This window comes from Erigeron canadensis, chromosome 9 (genome assembly GCF_010389155.1).
Source record: "Erigeron canadensis isolate Cc75 chromosome 9, C_canadensis_v1, whole genome shotgun sequence".
In the NCBI taxonomy this organism is placed as follows: domain Eukaryota; kingdom Viridiplantae; phylum Streptophyta; class Magnoliopsida; order Asterales; family Asteraceae; genus Erigeron; species Erigeron canadensis.
Genome location: NC_057769.1, coordinates 32,751,321 through 32,777,179, shown reverse-complemented (window position 1 = coordinate 32,777,179; position 25,859 = coordinate 32,751,321). Strand labels below are relative to the sequence as shown.

The 25,859-nt window shown below is 31.3% G+C and overlaps 2 protein-coding genes across 2 annotated transcripts; both read right to left on the bottom strand.

Moving 5' to 3' along the window:
- Nucleotides 1-7,807: 7,807 nt before the first annotated feature.
- On the bottom strand, nucleotides 7,808-9,164 carry LOC122583795 (3-oxoacyl-[acyl-carrier-protein] reductase FabG-like). Its single transcript, XM_043756170.1, has 3 exons — nucleotides 8,804-9,164; nucleotides 8,206-8,438; nucleotides 7,808-8,086 (listed from the first exon to the last, which is right to left on the bottom strand). The coding sequence occupies exons 1-3, from the start codon at nucleotides 9,162-9,164 to the stop codon at nucleotides 7,808-7,810; spliced, it is 873 nt and encodes a 290-aa protein (XP_043612105.1).
- A 13,994-nt stretch (nucleotides 9,165-23,158) lies between these two features.
- Nucleotides 23,159-25,595, bottom strand: LOC122583607 (protein FAR1-RELATED SEQUENCE 6-like). Its single transcript, XM_043755993.1, has 3 exons — nucleotides 23,520-25,595; nucleotides 23,331-23,402; nucleotides 23,159-23,248 (listed from the first exon to the last, which is right to left on the bottom strand). The coding sequence occupies exons 1-3, from the start codon at nucleotides 25,593-25,595 to the stop codon at nucleotides 23,159-23,161; spliced, it is 2,238 nt and encodes a 745-aa protein (XP_043611928.1).
- Between the last annotated feature and the right edge of the window lie 264 nt (nucleotides 25,596-25,859).

Here is a 25,859-nt window from a genome sequence, read left to right as displayed (position 1 = left end):
AAGTCATACTACAGTGTCAAGTGGGTGCTTCTTTTAAGGCTAAATTGTAATTTAGTATCCTTAACTTAGTTGACTAGGTATTCTACTACCTGAATTATTAAAGGTGTAGTATAGTACCCTAGACTTGGTTAACAAGGTTTTCTACTACCTTAGACTCATTAATGAATCTTTTAAAAATTTATATGAATTAATTAACTAATATATGATTATTAATATTTGACAAACCATAAGTAACTAAAACCAATAAAGTATATGTTATCTTTAACACGATTATAAAATTTTAAGGTACAGACTTTGAAAAAATTATACTTTAAAATTATAATAAATAGACATTAAAATTATATAATTTTTAAATTAAATTACTATAAAATATATATTTGTACAAATTAACAGTTATATGTATAATTAGGTAGTTTCATTACACAAAAAATATTGGTACAAATAAATAACTAATCATCTTCTTATTGAACTTTTTATTAATTTTTTTATAAAATAAAAATGAATTGATAATTCAACTGATGCGATTAATTAAATTAAAAAAACTAACCTATTAAATACAATAATATGTTTTATATTTATTTTAAATTGTGATATAAGTATCTAGTTTAATAATATTTAATATATGTATAAACTTAATATTCTATTTTGAACTATATTTTTAATTTCAATATGTTATTTATAATTTTTTTTTGTTAACATAGTTTTAGCATTTCTAACATAATTATTTTTAAAATTACAAATTTAAACTTAAAAGTATTTTTTCAGAAAACCAATGTATATAATAACAACATAAATTAAATTAGTAATTGATGTTATATTTTTAAAAGATTAATTAGTGAGTTGGGGTACTAAAATTTTTTTTTACCCAAGTATAAGGTATTATACTACACCTTTAATAATTCAAAGTAATAGAGCACCTAGTCAACCAAGTTGAGGGTACTTAAATGCATTTCGGCCTTATTTTAAATATCACTCTTATTATTAGAGAAAAACTTTTAATTAAATTAAAAATTATTACATTTAGTCCTTTTAATTTTTTGAACATTTTCTAAAATAACATATCTCGAAAAACAACTATTATATATGGAATACTCGCAAGTATCTAAACCGTGTCCCGATTTTTTTTCATTGGTAATTTGTTAAATACAGTACGTAACTACACCTCTTTTGCTATATAACTAAATAAAAGAGTAAGAGTAGATAGGTATTATTTTACTGATAATTTTCAATCTTAAAAAAGTAAATATATATTGGATTTATGGAAGACGAATCTGTTGAAAAATGTGTAACATTCTTGATTTTTGGCTTATTTGACTTGTAAAATAAACGTGATTAAATGTGAACGATTTTCGTGAATTTATATGAATTATGAGCTTTTTGTCGAGTTTTAATGTGATGTTTAGCTTAAGTTTGATTACGGGTTTGTTTTGACGTTTAAACGGATAACGAATAGCTATTTGTCGAAATTAGCGGGGTGGGAGCCCAAAAATGGACTCTCTAGGCCGACCCTCACCATCCGCCACACACCTCATTTATTTCACTTATTCCTTATCCAATTCTAACCTCTTTCTCACCTCTCATTCAATTCTTCCCTTTCTTCCTCAACTAACAAAAGGATCTCCATTTATTCATCATAAATTCATCCAAACCATATGTTTTAACATTTAATATAACTAAAACTAATAACCCTAATAATAATAATAATCATTTAAAATCCAAGAGTTTCAAGTTTCAAGTGTTCATCTACCTTCTTGAGCTCAAATCCAAGATTTTGAAGTGTAGGTTGTTTTGGTAAGCAAACTTTAGCTCAAATTCATCATCTTATGTTGTTAAACATGTTTCAAGTCAAAATCTATGGGTTCTTGGGTTGAATTGCGGGTCAAAGCTCAATTGAGTTAAAATTAGGGTTTTGGTTGTGTAATTAGGTCAAATTGAATTTGGACATTTTGGTAATGAAATGAAACGAATTATAAGTTGGGTCACGTTTATTTTTGATCAAAACTAGTTAATTATACCTGGAGAGGAGTCTTGAAGGTCCTTGGGTCGATTTTGAAGCCACTAGGGTTTCCTAAAATGGGTAATGGGTCAAAACCCAATTCTTGGGCAAGGATTATGTTTTGAAATAGGATTTCAAAGTGAATTAAGGTAAATTATGCTTGTTTATGGTTATTAAAGTTGGTCTATGCTTAAAAATCGATTTACAAGTTCTTCAAGACGATTTTTAGTGTCAAAATTGAGTTTTGAGTGAACCTTGGTCATGTTTGGCTCATGTATCTGCTGCTGGTTCACCTGATGGTGTTCCACTTCCACCGTCCCAGACGGTGGCTCCCTTACCTACTGAGACGCCATGCCCTACTGTTTTACGGTGAAGCAGACGCCAAGATCACTCTTTGCAAGCCACCGTCTGAGACGGTGGTGAGCAGCGTTCCAGACGGCGATCCGAGTTTGGCCTAGCGTGCCAGACGCCACTTGGAACCGTTTCTGACGGTGGTCTAGTAGCTTGTGAGTGTTTGAGACGCCACCTAGGGCGTGTGGGACGGTGGCTTATTAAGTCATTATCCTGAAAAATCATTTCTTTTAGCCTTTGTACATTGTTACTCGACTTGAACCAAGCTTTCAATCAAACCCTTCCTTGTCTTTTGTAATGTTTTGTATGGGTTACGAGGGTCAATTGAAGTCGTGAGTCACCCATGAGACTTAAACTTGGAACTTAATTTAGATCATATATATACGTATAAACTTTGTTGACAAGACTAGACGATTCTCGGACGACCTTAACTCGAACCAAACTATCTCTTGACATTCTCTAATAAATATGTTGTAACTCGGGGTATTGATCCAAGTCTTGAATCACTTAAAGACCTAGTTAGGGTTTTCTCGGAATATAAATACTTATGTGACATATGTATACATTATAGGTGTGAACTTGTGACTCTCGTTGTACGATTTTCATTTCATCTACCTCGATCTTAACTCCGCGTAGCCGGGAAAGGTGAGTTTCGTAGCCCCTACGTTAATCTTATTTTGGGTTGGAAAGTGTACTTGTCGTTTAAATGCTTGTCGGTTGATACAATTGTTTAGGATATGAAACGAGACGTTAGTTATCTAATTGTTTGCTTGTGATACGTGATACTTGATGCTTATATATATGATGAAAGATGTATATTATATTTATGGTATGACGTGACGGTGGATTGACGAATCCACACCCATTATGATCATGGCCACTTTATGACGATATTATACTTATGACGTATGACGTATATTACATATTATTATGTAAGACGTGACGATGGATTGACGAATCCACACCCGACATGGTCATAATCGAGATAAGGGTTATTTAGCCCATATTATGACGTTATAATATATATAGACGATTATTGAGACGTTGACGTTTATTGCATTGTCTTGTATTGACGTGAAACCTTTTAGGGTTTCTTTGACGTGAGTAGATATTCTATTCATCGCTTATCGATAACGGTTGATATCCCGACACTTGATTTTCATTACTTAAACCTACGAACTCACCAACTTTATGTTGACACGTTTTAGTACACTTTTCAGGTGAATAAGTTAACCAAAGACGTATCGGATGATTTCTTGATTGTATGTGCTAGGATTGGACTTGGACTACTTCATGGATCCATGATTCATAGTTCCCGTTTCTGAGTTATGCTTAGGATCATTTACCATCTTTTGAACAATCTTTTGTAAATGTTTGATGAGCGTGCTCCTTATGCATTTTTGTATTTGATTGAATTGTATGGATTGTTCAATCCTTTTAATGCATTTAGATTGTCTTAACTTAATTTCCATGTCGTTCTGTGCTTATTATGTAGTCCTCATGATTGCGCCTTGTTGGGGTGTTACAAAATGTCAGCTAGTCTTTGATCAGAAATTATATTATATTTTGAGTTTATCTGCTAACTACCGCTTAAAAAAATGTTTTAATTCGGGATAAGCATTATATAATATGGATGTCTATGAAATATAAATTGTGAAAGTCAAAGTCAATGAGCGTGGTTGTTAATGTGTGAACATCAACATGTCTTTTTTAGTTTAGATATATTTTATTTACATTCACATTCACCGTTATCACAAAAGAAAACATTTGACATGTAAATTTTCTGTTATGTTTTTGGTCTTTAATTTAGAATTTTTTTTTTTGGTATTTTGTGTATTTTTATAGTGGTATACTGGTATGTTTTAACTAATTAATATCTTCGAATTAAAAACTTTTTAGGAAATTACTTGTATTTTCATATATAACAGATAATAGCCTTTTAGTAATAGATATAATTAAATCAGCTAAGAAAACCTTCATTTTCTGGTATTTTGGATTCAACTAATCATTCCACAAACACTTGGTGAAGTCAAGAATTATACCTTAGATAAGCCAAAACTAAACAAAAGGTAATAAAAACTAAAGATTGTTAAAAAAACATAAAATATGACAAAATAAAAAGATTGATTACATTAAGCTTTGTTACACAACTATTTTTTACTCGTACTTGTTTATAAGCCTATTTGGTTTTTTGAAGACTTGGATGAGCCCCATATAAGTTATGGGCAAAAATTTTATAGAGTTATTATACGTGTAAATTATAACATCATTGAAAGGCCGGGTAAGTCTTGACCGTTCCAAATACATATATGTCTTCATCACTGACAACCACCAACCTGATTTAATTTATACCTTTTTTTTCTCATGCGGAGTTAAAAATGAATATACACATCTCATTTCGAGCAAAAATCATCCACAATAGTTGTAATACAAAATATTTACGATAAGGGAACGATATCAGTTGGCCTGAAGACCACTAACGTATAAATGATGGTCTTAAAATAAATAACCAAATATATATGCAAGATAGTTCATATCCTAACTTCTCAACGTAAACCAAGTCAACGATTAAATTAAATATCTAACTAGACAAGATATAATAATTTAAAATCTACATAAACATATAATACTGCCAGTAGTTGTGAGGGTAATTGATATGCACATGTCAGTACGTCACATGTGTGTGAATGTGTCCGCTAAATTATCTATATTATATATCTCTATTAAGAGGAATGAAATTATGAACAATAAAACAAGCTAGTAGGTAGCTGTGTAGCTGCTTGCTAGCTTACTTATTTTTTTTTCAAAACGTATATATTTAATATGTTAAACTTTTTAGCAGGTTTATCATATTGTTTATATTTAAGGATTTTTAAGATTTCGTTTATCTTTATTTTTGATTTTGCTCATCCATCATTTTATGATGGTTTAATTTGCATTGTTTTATATATTATTTTTTAAAAAATTATATATTTAATATGACAAAATTATAAGTAGGGTTATTTTATTGTTTTTTTATTGGTTTTTTTTAACATTTCATTTTTACGTCTTACTAATGAAATGATGAACAGTGTAGCTGCCATTCTGCTTATTAATTATTTAAAATGTATATAATTAATATGACAAACTTTTTAATGGATTTATCATATTGTTTATATTTAATGTTTTTTAAAATTTAGTCTATCTTAATTTTTGATTTTGCTCATTCATATTTTTTTATAATGGTTTTATTTGCATTATTTTTTATATTCCTTTAAAAATAAATTTATGTATTTAATATGACAAAATTTTAAGCATAGTTTTTTTTTCTTCCTTTTTTATGGTTTTTTTAACATTTCTTTTTTTACGTCTCATCCTGTATTACCTTTCGGATTTTACCACGTCGCAACTCTTTTTTGTTTTACTTGCGCAGCTGCCTGTCAGTCTGTTTTTCTTTTAATTAGATAAAGCATGTGTGTTTAATATGCAAACTTTTAAGCGGGTATCATACTTATTTATGTTTGATATATATCAAACGTAGACATATATATTTATATTCTTTTTTATGTTTTTAATTGTCTGTTAGCCTTCCTGATCTTTTTATTTTATATCGTAAATATTTGAACGTAATTTTGCATGTAAACACGATAGTTGAGCGGACTTATAAACCCACTAGTTATATATACTAGGAAATTGCTAAACAAAGCCCTTAGCGCTTTACTTAACATGCATAAAAAAGTTATACGTTTTCATATCAAAAGTCCACCCCCTGATTTTTATGGTAAGTGTACAACTATTTAATGCATCTTAACGAAAGCCCTTAGGACTTTGTTTAGCAAAACCCATTATACTATTATTAAGAATGAGATGATGAATAGTAACTTGGCTACGTGGCGAGTTGTTATTCGTCCACGTTACACCCTCATCTACTATTCGGATTTTGCCATATCGTATTCCTTTTGGATTTTCAACTACGGGTTATTGGTTTTTTGCACATTTTTTCCCTTTGGGATTTCCAACTAACATATTATAACTTTTTTGTGTCCACGTTATGTACATCATTCGGATTTTACCATACCACAACTTTTTTAGATTTTCAACTATAGGTAATATATTGGTGTTTTACACCATTTTCCCTCTGGGGTTTCCAACCAGTATATTACAATTTTTTTCGGTCATATCATGTACCATTATGTATCACTATTTAGTATTTTTCCCCCACAATTTTCTCTTTTTTCAGCTAATATACTGAAACCAAAGTTTTTAGATAACATATAAAGGGACATGTTATCAGTAACAAAACATAATCACAATATTTGAAACCTCACAACGCTCAGAATGAAACTAATGTGTTTTTGCCTTTTAATAAATATGTATTTAAAACAAACCTATCAATGACTAATAATTTTTAATTGAGCCGTTAAAGGTTCAGCAAAATACACTAAAATAAGCAACTGTTTCAACACGATAATTTAAGCCCCGCAATACGGGGTCACACTTATTAGTAACCTATTATAAAAGGAATCAACCGATGAGTGGCGAGTTACTATTCGTCCACGTAACATCCCGTAAAATTTTGCCAAATCGCATCTCGTCCGATCTTTTTATTACATGTTATTTATTGGTTTTCTGCACACTCTTTTTCTTTTTTCGGTTCTCAAACAAAATATTACAACTTTTTTACCGTTACCATTATTCAGATTTTGTCACATCGCATCACGTTTGGGCTTTCTATTACGGGTTACTTATTGGTTTTTTTCACACTTTTTTTCGTCTGGGTTTCCAAACAGTATATTACAACTTTTTTATGGTTATATTCCGTAACGTTTTGTATCCTTATTTGGTTTTTGCATACTTTCTTCTTTGTGGTTTCAACTAATATATTGAAAACTTTCATTCGACTTTTTTCTTGGTGCATATTAAATATAAGTATTCGATACACTATAAACTTTTAGATGCATTTGTAGTATTGCTTTAAATAAATATATATTTCATATGATAAAAGTTTTAAGCTAACATATATAACGACACATCATAAATAACAAAATGTGATTACAATAATTGACACTCCACAATACTTGGATAGAAGTTAATATGGTTTTGCCATTCAACACAAGTAAGTACTTTAAAACAACACAACCATTTCAAACGAAAATTGAGGTCCCGGGACTCCAATTATACTAGTTTGAAATATGCGATGGTCAAAAGATACAAGTATAGCTTTTCAAATTAGTTAGCTCATACAATGAGAAGATATATAAGTTGTTATTTTGCATCATTAGTTCATTACCTCTATGTGTAATGATAATCCTGAAATTGTAAGGAGGTTTATAACATCTAAGCAGTTGTAAGTCAGTTTATATAACATCTCTGATTTATTTTGCGAAAACAAAAGTTTGATCAAGGTGACCAAGTTCGATACATATCATGGCCATATCTAATGACGACACAGTGAACATACTTGATTAGAGGAAAGTAAGTTCAAAGTGATGAATAAAGTGGCACACCAGCTAAGGTATGTCCTCCATCTGCAATGAAAATATTACCGGTCAGGTACCTTGATGAGTCATGGATTAGGTACCTTAGCAACGACGTCATGGCTGGATCGGTAGTGCCAAAGTCTCTCAATGGAACTGTTTTTGAAGCAAAGTTCTTGATCCATTTTTTCTTAAAGAGGTTCTCTGTTATCTCAGATTTGAATAACCCGGGAGCAATTGAGTTTACCCTTATGTTATATCTTCCAAGTTCCATTGCCATCACCTATACATAACGAGTTCATACTGTTGTCTTATGAATGTTATTGATTGCTATATATATCAAGTACCAAATTAAGATACCAATTTAAGGAAAATGAAGAAGGAAAGAAATCGTTGCGTTACTTTTGTCATGGTGTCAAGGGCTGATTTTGAAGAAACATAAGCAACAGCTCCATGTGGATGGATACGATTAAGGCCAGCAATCGAAGAGATGTTGATTATGGATCCTCCTTGATCATGAAAAGCACGCATCTGAAGGCAAAAATACTTGGACACCAACCATGATCCTGTTACATTTGTTCTAAAGGTTCTATCCCAATCCTCTTCTGATAGATCTAACACATTTTGTAAAGGACCTAATAATTGAAATGCAACAATAAATTAATTAAGAAACTACCTACAGTTAAAGATTGGCATCTATTCCTATTTTCGGTGGCAATAATTTAGTTAAAACATATTGTTGTTTATAATATACATAAAACTCGATCTCATATTTAAACCCGGCCACACGAACCATGTTTGAGCATCATGACTTGAGATTAGGTGATATTACCGGCCATCAGCGATACTAAATGCATGTAATGAAACATATATGTCAAACTTTTTTCCTTACAAAAAATCAACACTTATAGTCAATCCGTAAGGCATTAAAAATGACATTATTTTATCATTTATCTATATATATATCAAGAAATACATATATGATAAAGCACCATGCTACCTCTGATACCGGCATTGTTGATTAAAACATCGATACGCCCAAAAGCATCCCAAGCCTTACGCACGGATGCTTCAATGGTAGGGCCATTGGAGCTCACATCAAGCTCCACTGCCACTGCTCGAAGAACGCCACCAATTCTAGCCTCAGACATAGCCACGTTGTTAATTAAATCGCATAAAGCCTTGAGGCGCTCAGTTCGACGAGCAGCAGCAACGATCCTACAACCAGACTTGGCTAAGTTGATACTAACTTCCCAGCCAATACCAGCAGATGCGCCGGTAACCATAACAATCTTGCCACTTAGATCTTGCCATGGTTCCATCTCATAGCTGCTTTCTACCTGTTTAGTAGAACCCTCCATATATAATGTTTCACCGTTGTTAAATAATGTACGTAGAAACTAATAATGAGATCGATGCACGGCTAACTAGCTGTAACAATGTGATTGTATATATATAGTTTATATACATAGATATATAATAATTGTGCAAGGTTATAAACTTATAATGATTCAAGGTTACAGTTAGGGAAGATTATAATTAATGTGATTAGTGAGTGGGACTTATATATTCACTTAATTGCATGTTACACAATAAATTATATGTCTTAATTGTGTTTTTTACTTAGCCATTAACTTGCATTATTGTTTGTTTTATATAGTATAATAACGTGCTTAGAAATTAAATTAGGACCAACATTAAGGTAAGACAAAGACGTGCGTACGGACCCTTCAAAAATTCAGTTTTAAATAAAAAGGGTTATTAATTTTATTTTTTTTAAATGCTAGGATCACTCTCAGCACCACTTTTGCAATCGGTGTCAGTCATGTGATCATCCCCAAATACCTTTCAGGAGCATACCCAAATAATTGAAAAAACCCCCTGTTTGTAAGACTCGAATCCGTGTTGTATGCACATCCAAAGACTCTATCCCACTTCCTGATGACCATTGAGCTAAAAAAAAAAGGGTTATTAATTAGCCACATGTTAAGCGACAAGAAATGACACCTACGATGTAACATGCAGGACCAAAAATGACTCTATTTGATTATTACTATGTATTATCGCTCATCTTCGTCGATCATATTAATCACAATCTGCTTCAGGTTAGTACTACCAACAAAACTGGATGGAACAATTAGTTGATCCCAAAAAAAATTAGAGTTAACGTGTTTGTTTGGAGAATGTCGCATGTTTATGTTCCAGCGTATACTAATCTGTTCGCTAAAGGAACTGATGTGGCTACTTTGCGCTGTCTACAATGCCGCCAAGGGATTAATTGACCCCATCATCCATACCTTTAAGAACTGAAAGGAGATAACTCAGATATTCCTAAATCAACTCCTAAAGAAACAATGATTAGGTTAGATGGTTTGCACCTATCTCGAAGATATAGCGGAACATTGGAGGCTATATTGTTCACTTGGTGGTGGCACATTTGGATAGCTAAAAATAACACTGTTCACAATAATAATCGGGATGTGTGTGTCAACCCATCCACGAACGAGGGTAGGGATTCCCTCAAGTTAAAAATAACTTGAGGGGTCAAGTTAAATCAATCTCGCATCTTGAGGGGATCGATGTTGGCTTGGAGGTCTTGAACCTTGAGCATACTGCCCGTTTGGATGTCACTGCTCAGCTCGATGGAACAACCTTCCCACCCGCCGTTCAAAAAAAAAAAAAAAATCAATCTCGAATCTTTGAATCTTGTCATTTGATTTTAATTCAAGGTTCGAGATTTTTTCAACTTGACTAGTCAAGTTAGGGAACTTGAGGGAATTCCCACCCCACGAACAAGTACTCCTTTTTCGAATAGAACGTTAGCTCAAATTTCAAGTTAACTGGGTATCCATAAAATAGGATGATGATATTGTGCAGTATAGATGCACTTACTGTGATGGTATTGTGCAGTATAGATGCACTTACTGTAATAATGAGGTTGAAAGTTTTATTCATTTGTTCCAAAAATGCAAGCTGGTGGAGGAGACTAGAGAGCGGATTAATGTTTGGTGTCATATTAATATCCCGGATAATGATCCTAAGGAAGTTTTACTATGGTGTGATGGGTATCCTTTCAAGAAAAACAAATGTCATATCCTTGAGGCGATTATTTTTATTTGGTGGTGGCACATCTGGAAAGCCGGTTACTCGGCCTTCGTTGATTGGGAGTCTATCTCGTATATATAAAACAAGATGGCCTTAGCTACATTAACCATCTGACGCCATGCTGACGTCAACAATTTTGTCTTCTTTTCTTTTTTCTTTTTTTACGATTGTATACTTTTAAAATTTTTATTTTTACCACTTAACATTTGAGTTTTTTTAACTTTAGTCTAACTTTTTGCATACAAACTAACTTTGGATTTAACTTTAATAATATTTAAACTTTTTTTTTTTTTTTAACTTTTTGATCTCTTATTTTAATGTTTCTAACTTTTAACATTTTAGGGCATGTTTGGTAGGGAGAAATTCAGAGAAATGAAATGGGGTAGAGAAATGAAATAGAGAGAAATGAAATTGGTTGAAAAATCCAATGAATTCCTTTGTTTGGTAAAAGCAGAGAAATTGATTAAAGAATTTCTTTCAAAAATGAAAGTAATAATAATTATAACAAACCTAAAAAAGCTCTGTACAATTTTTTTTTGTTTATTCATAGTAACATGAAAATGATAATGAGGTCAACATTATAAAATAAAATACGACATTACTTTCATTGAAGTCATGTGCGGCTGTTTGCAAACAGATTTTTTGAGAAGCAAACAAGTTCATTGGAGGATGATTATTTCTTCTCTTCAATATATTCATCTTCTAAATTCAGATCTTTTTCTCTTTTTTTTTTCAATATCTGCATCGTTATCTTCTAGATCTAACTCGAGAAGCTTTTCGTTTTTTTCTTTTTCTTCGAGTTCTTCTTCTTCAATATATTCTTAGATCTCTTGTTGTTGTTGAGATTGGAATCAGATGGAACAATTTTGTTTACTGTAAGGGTTGGTTCTGAAAGAGAAGTAGCAGTTATGAGCAAAAACACACTCAATTATCTGATCCTTTATTGAGATCAATACTAGCCCATTTATAGAGCCTAACAGAACACGTTCAAATGAAAATAACAGAAATACCTATTCTTAAGGAATACATGGTCATCCCATAATATTCTGTAACAAACTAGACTAACTCAACGTAAATTTAAACAAAGAAAAAACGTGCAGCAAAACAACTAAGTAACAGCCAAATCCATGTGCAGTCCATGTGCAGACATATGGTGGCAATTTTATTCTTCAACTAAATAACGATTCTTTCAGGTTCTTGTTTTTGTTTAATTGGATGTTTGTTATGGGTGGTTGTTCTTCTTGGACGGCGTACGAAAACGGGTTTGTCGGGGAAGTAGAAGAAGAGACGATCGGAAAAATAAAAGCAAAGAGAGCAGATGATGGGGTTAGGGTTGGGGTTAGGGTTGATCTTCAACATACACCCCTTTTTTTAATCTCCTGAAGAAGTAAACATAGAAAATCTACGGAGAAATTGATTTCTTTACAATATGGGAGGAAATGGGGGAAATGAAAATACAAAGAAGCTCATTTCTTAGATAATTTGCTTTTCTCCGTGTCCTATTTTCTTGGACCAACCAAAGGAAATGAAATCATTTCCATTTCTCTCTTCTCATTTCTTTCTACCAAACACACCCTTAGGGTTTCTTATACTTACCACTTAACTTTTGAGTTTTTTTAACTTTAGTCTAACTTTTTATATACAAACTTAAGTATAGTTTACTTTTAAATTTTTTGTTTTTATCAATTAACTTTGGGTGTTTAACTTTAATCATTAAATTTTTCTTTTTTACCTTTCTATTTCTTATTTTAAGGTTTCTAACTTTTTAGTTTAACCACCTAAATTTTACTTTCTACCCCTTATAATAAACTTTAAGTTTCTAAACATTTAAGAAGTAATGTTGTATGTATGTTTGCATGACGCAGTGTCGATCCCGGGCAACACACGAGGTAAAAAAACTAGTTGTAATATCATTAATAGCTTATGAACAGTAGAACTTTTATCTTAGACGTGCTTTTTTCATATAAGAAAAAGATAGAGAAATAATTAATAAGGGTATAATATTGATGGAGTGGTTGTGGAATTGGCTTACCTGAGAAAGGTTGGGGGTTCGAGATTCACTCCTTACCAAATTTATATATTGATTTTATGTAAGTTACATTTTAGCCCTTTCAAAATTTATATATATAACCCTAAACTTTCTATTATATTCAATTGTTTTTTTTTCTCTTGGTTTTTCTTTTGTTTTTAGCCTAATTTTTTTATTTTAGAGAAATTATCACAGATCGTCCATATGGTATGCTCGATTCGCATTTTCATCCCTAGGCTTTATCATTTCATTGCTAGTCGTCCCTGCCATTAGAAACCGTCAAAAAAGCCCCGTTAAATCTCTTACGTGCATCCCAAGTGAGGTATAATTGTCCACCCGTCATAAATAAAAACCACAGGGACGATTTTTAATTTTTTATCTCCCTAAAAATTGTTTCACCCCAAAAATTGTCCACTTGCAGCAACGTTTGCTTTCCATCCACAAGAAAACAACATCATAGCAAATTGGCATGGATGACTCAACAATCCAGATCTATAACATCATAGCAACTTTTTTTTTTTTCTTTTTTTTTTTTTTGACTACAATGAATTGATACGCCAAACACCAATTTTCAAAAGCAAACTATAAAGCCACTCGAAAGTGACGATGATAATGAATACTCAGCAACAAACACTTCCAAACCTTAACAACTACCCATTTTATATATAGACCTTTTAAACACAAACACTTGATGGGCGTATCAAATTATCAAGTTACCTGCAAGAATACATCAAGTTCACCGAAGCAAAGTGAAGAAGATGATGAATGATCGGAACCCAACACCTTTATCTCTCACAAACACCACACCGTCACCATCTCATGGCCATAATCATGACGTCGTCGCCATCATCCCCATATCCACCACCACCCAGCCAATGCACCCATCAAAAGAAGAAGAAAAAGATGACCCGCCGCCATCCACTAGCCGGAACAGTGCCACCCACACTGGCCGGAACTTCTAGCCACCGCCGGTTCAGTTTGACCATCACTAACATAACCCACTTGATATTTTTGAAGATCTAAAAACTCAAATACAAATCCCCATTTTTTAGTTTTAGGGTTCTTGAAAATTGTTATGTAAAGATTTGTTTATGTAGTTGTACGTGGTGTCTTCATTTTGTTTTATGTCTTTATATGTGGTTGTGAAATAGGTGATTTTGAGGGCGCGATTGTTTCGTGGAATGATTTTGGAAGGAATGAAATCTTTCAAAGGAATTAGAATCTGAAGGAATGGAATTTGACGGAATGTTTTTGATTTTTTGAAGATTCAAGTGAGGGACGGAATGAGATTCCTTCCCTCATCCCCAAGGAATGGAGATTTCATCAAATGAGGGAATGTTAACATTCCAACGGAATGTGATTCCTTCATCTTTAACCAACCAAACACACTAAGGAATGGAATTCAATTCCATTTCCATCAGATTCTATCAAATTCTGTGAACCAAACGCGACCTGAGTATATAGATATAGAGTAGATTTTTATCCCGCAGGAAACCGCCGATCGATTTTAACACAACGAAATGTAACATTAAAAATATATTAGCTATATATAATGTGAAAGTAATGAAATACGATTAGATATAAACCTGACAAAGTAGGAGTTATACATTAAATATTACAGATAGATTTTTATCCCGCGGAAGACGCGGATAAATTTACTAAAATCGTTTTTAAAGTGGGTAAGAGTTAAGTAAAATCATTAAGGAAGTTTCCTAAAAAGAGGTATTATATATTTGTTGTTTTCCGATAAAAAAAATTTAGACAAAAGTAATAAATTATGAAAGTAATATATATATATATATATATATATATATATATATATATACCAATGTTTTAAAAACCGGTATTTTAGTTATACTGGCGTGTAAAAAATTTTCTGGTATTACCGGTATTATCGGTAATACCGGAAATACCGGCCGGTACGACTATTTTTAATTTATTATATTTTTTGTGTAAAAATCTTACAAAACTTGTTACAATTTAACAAAAATAGTCAAAATGCAATTATAATTTACTCAAAAATAATACCAAATATGTATTTCATAACAAAATATAGGTTTTAAAGTTCACAAATAACAAAAAATAATATTAAAGTATCATAAAAATAATTTTTTTAAAAAATCAAAATTTATTTTTTGAAAATACCGGAAATACCGGTATGGTAATACCGGAAAATACCGGAAATACCGGCCGGTATTAAATAGTGAAAATACCGGCGTGGTCTCCAGTTTCGGTAATACCAGTAATACCGGTATTTAAAACATTGATATATTCTGCCATACTCTTTTTTTTTCCTCAAAAGAGGTCAGTACCTCATTCTATTGATCACAAAACCAAATATTACAATCTATTCTCACTTCAATCATGATGGACATTCCCAGTAGGTGATTTTGAAAATTGTTATGTAAAGATTTGTTTATGTAGTTGTACGTGGTGTCTTCATTTTGTTTTATGTCTTTACATGTGGTTGTGAAATAGGTGATTTTGAGTATATAGATATAGATAAGATATATATACACACACACAAATGCATGTACATATATGACATATGTATATATAATTAATTATTTAAATCTTATTATCACTAGTAGTCTCTGTGGTTATAGAATGGACGATTTTACCCTTACACGATATGCACGTGAGGGTTTAACGGAGTAAAAGTGACGACTGTTAGTAGCAGAGACGTCTAACAATGAAAATGAAAAGCCCAGGGACACTTAGTGATAAAAAAGGTCCAGAGACAAAAATGCGAATCAAGAAAACCACATGAACGATTTGTAATAATTTCTCTTTATTTTAATATTTTGTTTTATTATATATTCCTTTTGTATTTTTTGTTGACATTTGGTTTTATAACCTTTATCATTTATTTTTCAAAGTCAATGAGCGTGGTTGTTAATGTGTCATCAACATGTCTTTTTTAATTTAGATATATTTCATTTACATTCACAATTCCTACAAAAGAAAACATTTGACATGTCAATTTTTTGTTATGCTTTTGGTCTTTAATTTAGAATTCTTTTTTGGTATTTTGTGTATTATTATAATGGTATACTAGTATGTTTTAACTAATTAATATCTTTAAATTAAAAACTTTTTAGGAAATTACTTGTATTTTCGTATATAACAGATAAAAGCCTTTTAGTAACAGACATAAATTATCGGCTAAAAAAACCTTCATCTTCTAGTCCTTTGGATTCAGCTAATCATTCCACAAAAACAAGTAGCGAAGCCAAGAATTATACCTTGGATAAGCCAAAACTAAACAAAAGGTAATAAAAGCTAAAGATTGTTAAAAAAATATAGAGATAACAAAATAAAAAGATTGATTACATTAAGCTTTGTAACACAACTATTTTTTACCCATACTTGTTTATAAGCCTACTTGGTTTTATTGAGACTTGGATGAGCCCCATATAAGTTATGGCCCAAAATTTTATATAGTTATTATACGTGTAAATTATAACATCATTGAAAGGCCGGGTGAGTCTTGACCCTTCCAAATACATATATGTCTTCATCACTGACAACCACTAACCTGGTCCAATTTATACTTTTTTTTTCCTCACGTGGATTTAAAAATGAATTCAAATACACATCTCATTTCGAGCAAAAATCATCCACAATAGTTGTAATACAAAATATTTACAATAGGAGAACGATATCAGCTGGCCTGAAGACCACTAACGTATAAATGATGGTCTTAAAATAAATAACCAAATATTAGTTCTTATCCTAACTTCTGAACGTAAACCAAGTCAACGATTAAATTAAATGTCTAATTAGACAAGATATAATAATTTAAAATCTACATAAGCATATTGCTAGTTGTGAGGGTAGTTGATATGCACATGTCAGTATGTCACATGTGTGTCAGCTAAATTTTTATATATTTTAGGTTTGATCGATGTTGAGTGAGACGCACAACTTTTTTGAACAGCGAGGCATGCGTAAAACAAAAATATTATTAATAATATACCAGCTAGCAAGGCGTTAGGGCATAAAATTACAAACCAACATAGAAATACAACATGTACACATTCTATATTCATCCCGGGACTTTAACTGTTAAATCTATTAAAGGGATGAAAAAACCCGTGTCAATTAGAGAAGCGCTAAGACACAAGAATAACCCCAACATCGGAGGCTGAACCACCGGTTTTAACGACGTGACGTTTTCGAAATAGACTCAAACGGTGAGTTTGATTTTTATTTAATCTTGTACGTTCAATTGAATTCTCTTTCAATCTCATCCGTAGAGAGTCGTCCTTTTAAAATGGATTTATAGTTAACTGGATAATGCAAACGTGGGTTAAAATCTTAATAGGCAGTTAGGCACAAACTACATTCCCGTTTTTTAAGCAAAAGTTTTATATTTAAAATGGATGGCTTGGGTAAGCTTTTATTTTTACCCTTTAATTTATTATTTACGATTTTTACTCTCTAAATCCCCCCCCCCCAATTTCCGGCTATTTTTTTAACGAGTTAGTAGTAGGCATTGAAGGCACCATAATGACATTCATTTAAGATACGCATGCCTGGAATGAAACCCAAGATCTTCGAAAATCCCATAATAATCCACTTCTGCAAATGTAAAAAACGAGATTCGAACTCTAGTAGATTTTCCCAAGATTTAAGACTTTATCAATGGGTAACCAACTCATTGGTTAATTTCCGCTTTTTTAAATTTATGGTTTGAACCCCACTTTCTTAGCATTAACTTTGACCACCTAACTTTTTTGATTTATTTACGATTTCACCACAAATTTTAGAATTTTTCTTTTTGCTACTAAAATTTGCCTCTTTCTACTTGTGCTTTGCACCCTAAGTTTTCTAACTTTTTGAATTACTTACATTGAAAAAAATATATTTTTTACAACAGCCAATAGCAATCTAACCACCACCATATAACTGTTTCTGCTATACAAAAGTGTCAGTATTTAACCTTTTTTATGTGTCCAAGAAATGCAATATATTTTATATTCTTTTTTTGTATTTTTTTTAACAGTTGGGTAATCACTGACCAACGACCAGAGAATCGTGTAGTGTTTCCGCTACAACTATATGAGCATCATTTTTAAATAGTTTCTTGCATCAGTTTTAACGTTCGTGTAGTACAGTTTTGTTTCCCGGGCAACGCCAAGGTTAAAATGCTAGTTGTATATATATTAACATTTATCGGGGATAAAAGTAAGTACGTCAGAGTACCTATTTATTTAAAACCGTTATTATTTCTTTTATACATGCAATAAGCGTACACATAAAGATTTTTTCAACAAGTATATATTATTGCTTATATAATTATTACTAGTCTTCATTTCTGTCCGATGGACAGATAGTCTCAGTATATATATATATCAAAGGTAAATATCAAAATAATAAATAACAATACATGTGAAAAATAATAAAACATTAACAAAACAAATTTAAAAAATAAACCTTTTGTAGTGGAAGAAGAAGTCATAATCAAACTACAATTAACAACAAACTAGATTAATAGAAATCAAAAATGACAAAAACATAACAATTGATCAAATAATAAACAAATACGAACAAAATTTAAAAATAAAATAAAAGTGATATAAAAAAACCGTATATTTTTTATTGTTGAGAAATTTTCTGAATTTGATTTATTTATTAAAGATAGGAAGAACATGAATAATATGAATGACAATGATTAATACAAATTTAGGTTGTATATATAATAATTTATTGAAAGAGTTCTAAAGATATTATATATCTTTAAAATTTAAAAAAAATTGTTTTGATAAAAAAAGCTTTTTGATAGAGTTTTAAATATAATATCTATTTAATAAACAAATAAAAAATTAAAAAAATTTAGAAAAAAAGAGAGCTCTATATTAATAAGGAGAGAACTTTAGGCCTAAAAAGAGTTTTAAGAGGTGCCAAATGTACTTTCAACCTCCTCTTTTAATTATAGTATAGATTAGTTATTTAAAAACAAAATCGATAAACAGATTTACAGAGAGAAAAAAAAAGAAGCAATCCCAAAATAAATTTTTTTGAAAAACCAGCAACTCAACTCAGTGGCAGAACGAGAATCGAAAGTCACATGTACCACAGTTTTTTTCCACTAGCCTTGTGTATCAGTATAAAGGAACGATAACGACTAAAATGTTACGTTTTTTAACTTTTTTTTAAAGGATCTATGGCTAACTAATAACTACTGACTCGTTGTTCAAAAAAAAAATGTTTTAAGAATTTTTGACACTTTAAATAGTTTTTCTTTATCATTTAATTGTATAGATTCATCTTTATAAGTTCTATTGATATAAAATGTTTCAAAAGTTTGAAGTCGGTTACATTGACCGGTATCCCATATTTATTTGACCCGTAACACCAATAAAAAATACATAATTTTTTGAAAAATTTGAACTACGTAAATTTAGCAGACCCGTAGCCTTGGCTACCCCCAGTATCTATGTAGTTCCGCACCTGCAACAAACTAGGGATAAACTTAAGTTATCTTAATAAAAACCCTAATCTATACTCTTGAACGTGAAAATGTTCAGACTTGAATTCAAACAATCGAAACAATCATGTATATTTACTAGCTCTTATAGGAATTCATGTAATCCTAGTCAATGCTAATTACTTTGTTTATTATGAGATAACTTCGACTTAATTAGTTAATTTGTAACTTTCCAAACTTACAAAACGTTAGTTCTTTTTTCTTCTTATGTGCTCTACTGATTCCACTTGTTTTCGCGAAGAAACCCTCCAAAGTAATTCACTTTGTGATCGTGAAGTCATTGAGGTTGAATTAACCTATATGCCCACTATAGGTTTATGTCAAAGCTCATTGACTTTTATATTGAAAGACACAATCACACAAGTCCTCGTCGTGCTAGTATTTTTGCTCCCTAGCTATAGTAGTATAAGCTTTGGTTCAAGTGAGTGTACTCTGTCCAATATTATTTCCATAACCCACGTATCTAATTACCTTATGTAGGCTCAAACAAAAAACATATTTAGAATTCCTATTTTTATTTTTTATTTTTTGGGTAATGAAACTAGAGTGTGTTTTTTCTGTTGTATCTCCAGTTTAGCTTTTGACTTTATCTCTTGTTGTTCATTCTTTTGTATTTGTAGTTGTACTACTGTTTTGTAACTAGCACCTTGCTAGTTGCTTTATTAATAAAAATTTACTCTTCCAAAAAAAAAAGTATATAGCTAGGTTCGTTTAATAACCCCTTATAACTAGTTAATATTGGGAGTCACTACTTACTAGTAACGAGTAAATAAATTTATAACACGCTAAGCGAAGCTGTAATCATGTTGTTATTGTTCACGTATATAGAATTTTCATACATCTCCGTAACTTAGTCGAGTGTGTAAAAAGAGTAAAGTTAACACATACCACATTTATAAGTTTTGTGAAGTGTTTGGTTAAAATTTTACTCTTTAATTTGTAGGTGCTTATTAAAATTTTCAGACTGAAGAGCGTAAAAATTTATAAGTGGGAGTTATCTATATTTTATAAAATTTCGAAAGTTAGAGATCAACCATTTATTCAAGTAAAGGTGTGCGTGGATATTCATACACAATTGATCAAACTTGTTTGGTTGTCTTAAACATCAAAATTTGTATCATAAAAATTGAAGTTAAAACTACTAAAGGTACATAAGATACTTCTTACTCTTCGGAAAAAAAAAAAAAAAACATAGGATACTTCTTAACATGGAAGTTTGTGAAACTTTTCACATTTTTAGAGTGAACAATTTTACTCGATCCATATTTAGATTATACATCAATCAATAAAATTAAATACATGTCTTTGAGCATTAGCTCAATGGTTGAAACTAAAATCATCTCCCCATTCAAAAGGTCTTATGTTCAAGCCTTAGGGAGGACATATGAAGTCCCTTTATGAGGGTTTGACTTGGGTATATCCTAGTTCAAGTATGAGGGATGAGTTTACCCCTATTAATCGTCTTGCCTTCGGACATTTGTGGGTTTTCCTCCATCGGGTATTTGGAATAGTCATTTCGGGTATTTGAAATAGACATTTATACTTTGAGGAAGCTCTCTAACGCAAATCCGGTTAAGACAACGTATGTTAGACCTCCCACTATCGAATCACAACACGAAGTTTTTAGCGAAATTCACCTGTCAAAAAAATAAAATTAAATATTTATGTTAATTTATTACGTCACCTCTTTTTCTCAACATATATATATATATATATATATATATATATATATATATATAGTTAATTGGTCACATCTTTAATTAAGTACGGAGATATAATAAAGGGTCAAATACAATGTCAGAGACTGTAGTTAAGGTACATAAAATAGTTATAAATTTATCATAAATTCAAAAATAGACTCTTGATATAACAAGTATAGCTTTTTAATACACATTAACTAGGATTGTTTTTAACAATTTTTTTATATAATAAAATCTCGTAAGCTATTATTGGAAGTGGTTGTCTAAATCATGCACTCGATTTATGTACGTGAAAAATTAATGTGTATGAATATATATGTTATGACTTCTATGAGTTCTATCGGAAAGTGTACATTATCATTAAAGAAACTAGATTTATACCCGCCTAATGCGGTAGTGGTGGGGTAGCGGTGTCGGCGGTAGCGTTGGTAGAGGTGGTGGTAACAGTGGTGGGAGCGTCATTGGGGGCAGCGATGATGGAGAATGTAAACGTAATTGCTATTAAAGGTGGTAGTACGTGTAGATATTTTAAGGGTTGATGAATCTATATTATAAGTTATTTCATTTAAAGGTAATATAGGTATATTAGGTGGAGATGTTTAAATTAGTGAATAAATGAGATGGGTAATTTTGGTTTTTCAAAGGCTGAAAATTTAAGGGGAAAAAAGGAGTCACTTGTCTTATTAGACGAGCATAGTACCCGCACAATGCGACAATGAAAAAACTTATTTAATTTATAAACATTATTTAATTAATTGGAGAAGAAGCTATTATTGTAATAGAAATATATTCTTTATATGAGATGAATAATATATTTCTCCATTGTCTCTATTTCTCTTGTCTTCTTTATTTTTCTGTTTCGTTAGTTTTATAACACATTATCAGTACGAATATCTAACCCCAAAAAGAATATCCCACAAAGGTACAAATCCTTTGATCTTTTTTACTTTTGCAATTTAAGAAGATCATTAGTTCGTAGCATCACCGGAGGCCCAAAACGAATACCAAATTTATGATTATGGAAGAAGTAAAACAAACATTAACGGTACCAATACAGGAAAATCTGATCTTTGCTCAAATTTAATATATTACTAGAATTAATGTATATGTTTATATTGGTTTTATTTACTTGTTGGACTAAAAACATAATTATTTATGATGTTTTTGATTTTTTTTCTTTTTAACTGGGTAGAGGAATCTATTTTTTTTACAAATCACATATTGAAGATTAAAAATAATAATTAAGTAGAATTTAGATCTTCTGTTTAAAATTTTTGGGTCAAACACAAATCTAATAGTGCTTTTGTAACCTTGACTTTTAGTTAATCTTTATCTAATATCGTATTAGTTAACGTTTTGTTGTACTGTATATATGAATAGATTGACTCAAGATACAAACTTCATGCACATATTTGTTAAAGCATATATTTGAATAATCAATTTAGATTGAGCAATTTTTTTTTAACCATATGACTTATTGCATGTGTACATTCTTACGGAGTTTCAGAAAGATCGCGATGACTTTTATCTCAAATTTATTTTAGCCCAACAAGTTTTCTTAAGTTGTTAAATTTTAGAAAATTGATTAAACATCCTAAGATTTATGCCTACAAATCATCCTACTAATAGAAAAATGACACTTGTCAATAATTTTCTATTTACCAAAAATCATATTTTTATCTAATTTGTTATTCCTAATTTGCCCTTTTAGAGATAACTACTATTATTAATTGTTACTATTTACATATTTATAAAACGTATAGAAAACATGTACTAAAGAAATCAACATCGTACTAAAATGTTATAATTTATTTGCCAAAAAGATTGCTATCCTACAAAGATTGCACTATGACTTCACTCCTGCATGCTTTTGCGATCATCAATCATCATCATGAAAAATATATAAGCCTGCACATATACATATATATAACTGAAATACATTAGAAGTGCTCTACCAAGTATCACAATAATACATTTAACGCAAAATATTGTATCATAATTACAATATTTATACACTCACATCTTTGCTCAATGATTAAGATCAAAACTGTAATAGGTAGAAGGAAACATGGTATCACTTATGAAAGTTCTTCCATCTTTACTACTTGAGCTTGTACCCTGTTAACCATTCTAATCTTTATAAATGGGATGGATTATATACAAAACAAATTCTTATATTGTGGGATGACAAAGTTATTACCTTATCAGCTCTTATGTCTGACAAAGATGAATTCCTTTGATCTTGTACTTTGTCCTTTTTTCCATCACACACCTACAGTACATATGTTAAGCGGAAACTATATCAATGATAAAGCCATTAAAGATAGTAAAAGAGGGATGTAATTGTACATTTTTCGTCTTCTTTTTTTTCCTTTATTGTCTCCTCTACAATTGATTCATTTCTCTTCGAAGGCGGACGACCTTTACCACGTACTTTTGAGGGAGATAACAACTTTGCTGCTGGGTTTGGACCACATTGGACATCTTCACACATTACAACTTTGTTACTAGTAAGAACCCAACTCGTATCATGATTTAGCTTTTCCTTCGCCACTTGTATACATTTTATCAAATATTCGTACTTTTCTCGAGAATTGGCAATGTGAGCAGCCTCGTAAAAGTCAGAACACAAGTGATTAAATTGTTTAGCTTGCTCCTCATTTTTCAAATCTTCATAACAACTAGTCACGTAATAGTGTCGATGCTTCAAATCTTTCCTCCACCGAGATAGGATATAGCGTGAAGGTAATTCTTTAATTTCTTTCTCGATGAGTATTTTCATCATATGCCTACAAACAATTCCCCGAAATTCAAACAAATGACACGAGCATTTGATATCACATCCAACTTCATTATAACTCACGTCATATACAACTTTCCTCTTACACTTCTCGTATTTCTTGTCCACAACATCCGTGACATGATATATAGATATTGTACCATCTTGTTTGAACAACGAATGATTGCAAAATAACATGCCTTGCAACTCGTTTTGAAACAATTTAAAAATTGCATTGGTGTAGCAATCATGAAATTGTTTTTCAAAACACAAACCTGTTAACAATTTGTATGAAGAATTTTGAGATGCAAAATCAGCCTTACTTTCTTTCTCCATCTTGCTTTTCAATGCATTATGATATTGCTCAACAAATTGCCGTAAGGTAGTTTTTGAATTAACATATCCATCAAAAAAAAGTATATATACTTTCACTTCTTTGAGTGGTGACATCCCTGCCCAAAATATTATTTTCACATATACAGGAACCCAATGCTTTCTTTCATCAAACAAGGAACTTAACCATTCATTTTTTTCAAGATTATAATCTTCAATCATTTTGGACCATCCATCTTCAAACTCTTGAGGCTCTATAGACTCGTACACAAGGATTTTTAAAGTTCTGTAAATAGCTTTATATTGAGTATACCCATTTAGCTTTTTGGGGATCTTCTTCATAATATGCCAAAGACAAAGTCGATGATGAGATTCTGGAAATACTTTTGCTACTGCTGCTTTCATTGACCGACATTGATCCGTTATTATTGTTTTTGGTGAACGTCCATTCATGCATTCTAACCATGAGTTAAATAACCATGCATATGTTTCTTTATCCTCACTTGACAGTAAACCACAACCGAATAAAATAGATTGTCTATGGTGATTCACCCCTACAAAAGGAGCAAAAGGCATATCGTATTTGTTAGTCAAGTATGTACTATCAAAAGACACAACATCTCCAAATGACTCATAAGCTGCCCTAGACCTTGGGTCTACCCAAAACACATTTCGCAAACGACCTTCATCATCCATGTCAATCACGTAGTAAAAGTTTGGACTTCTTCTTTGCATACGAACAAAATAATCACGAAGTGCTTCGGCATCCCCTGTCCCAAGTCTTAGTTGCCTTGCTTTTGCAATGAAATTTCTACAATCTCTCTCATCAAAAGCCAAATTTTCATACCCCTGAGCTTCAACTACCAACAAATGAAAATTTTTGCATAGTGGAATACCAGCGGAATCATTTAACTCAAGCCTTCTTTTGGAGTACGAATCAAGCTTGTTATGAGATCTTTGAAATCGTGATTTTCTTGGACTTAAAACATGATTATGCTCTAAAAAAACACGAGATATAGTGCATCTTCCGTCACCATAAACAATTACGCTAACTTTTGCCTTACAATCTGTTTTGCTTGATAATCTCGTCGTATTAGACTCGGTTCTACAAACATATGTACCTCCTTTAGAACACTCAAGTGCGTAGTATTTTGTATTGCTCTCTCTTCTTGTACTCGATGTCCGAACTCCAAATCCAGTTTGGTAGGCATACTTTTTATAAAACACATGAAGCTCATCTTCGGAATCAAATTTCATACCAACTTGTGGGAGTTCTTGTATTGTATCTGGAGTTTGCTGAGTGCTTTGCCCAACCTCCTGAGAATTGTGACCATCTTGAACAATGTCACCCATCCTAAAAATATAACTAATTAAAGTCATGATACGTACATGCATAGCAAGTTAAAGCAACGGATTGGGTTTAAAAGAAACTTAAACTAGTGGCATAATACTCTTTGGTGTATTGGTCATTTTTGGATGTTAATTCACAATATTATGTAATGTGATTAAGAAGCTATATAGATGTGCATGAATTTATATCAATTAAAATAGTGGCAAGCCCCCATTTTTTTTGCCAGACTTATTAATCAAATGAAGAATAGTATACATTAATTAGCC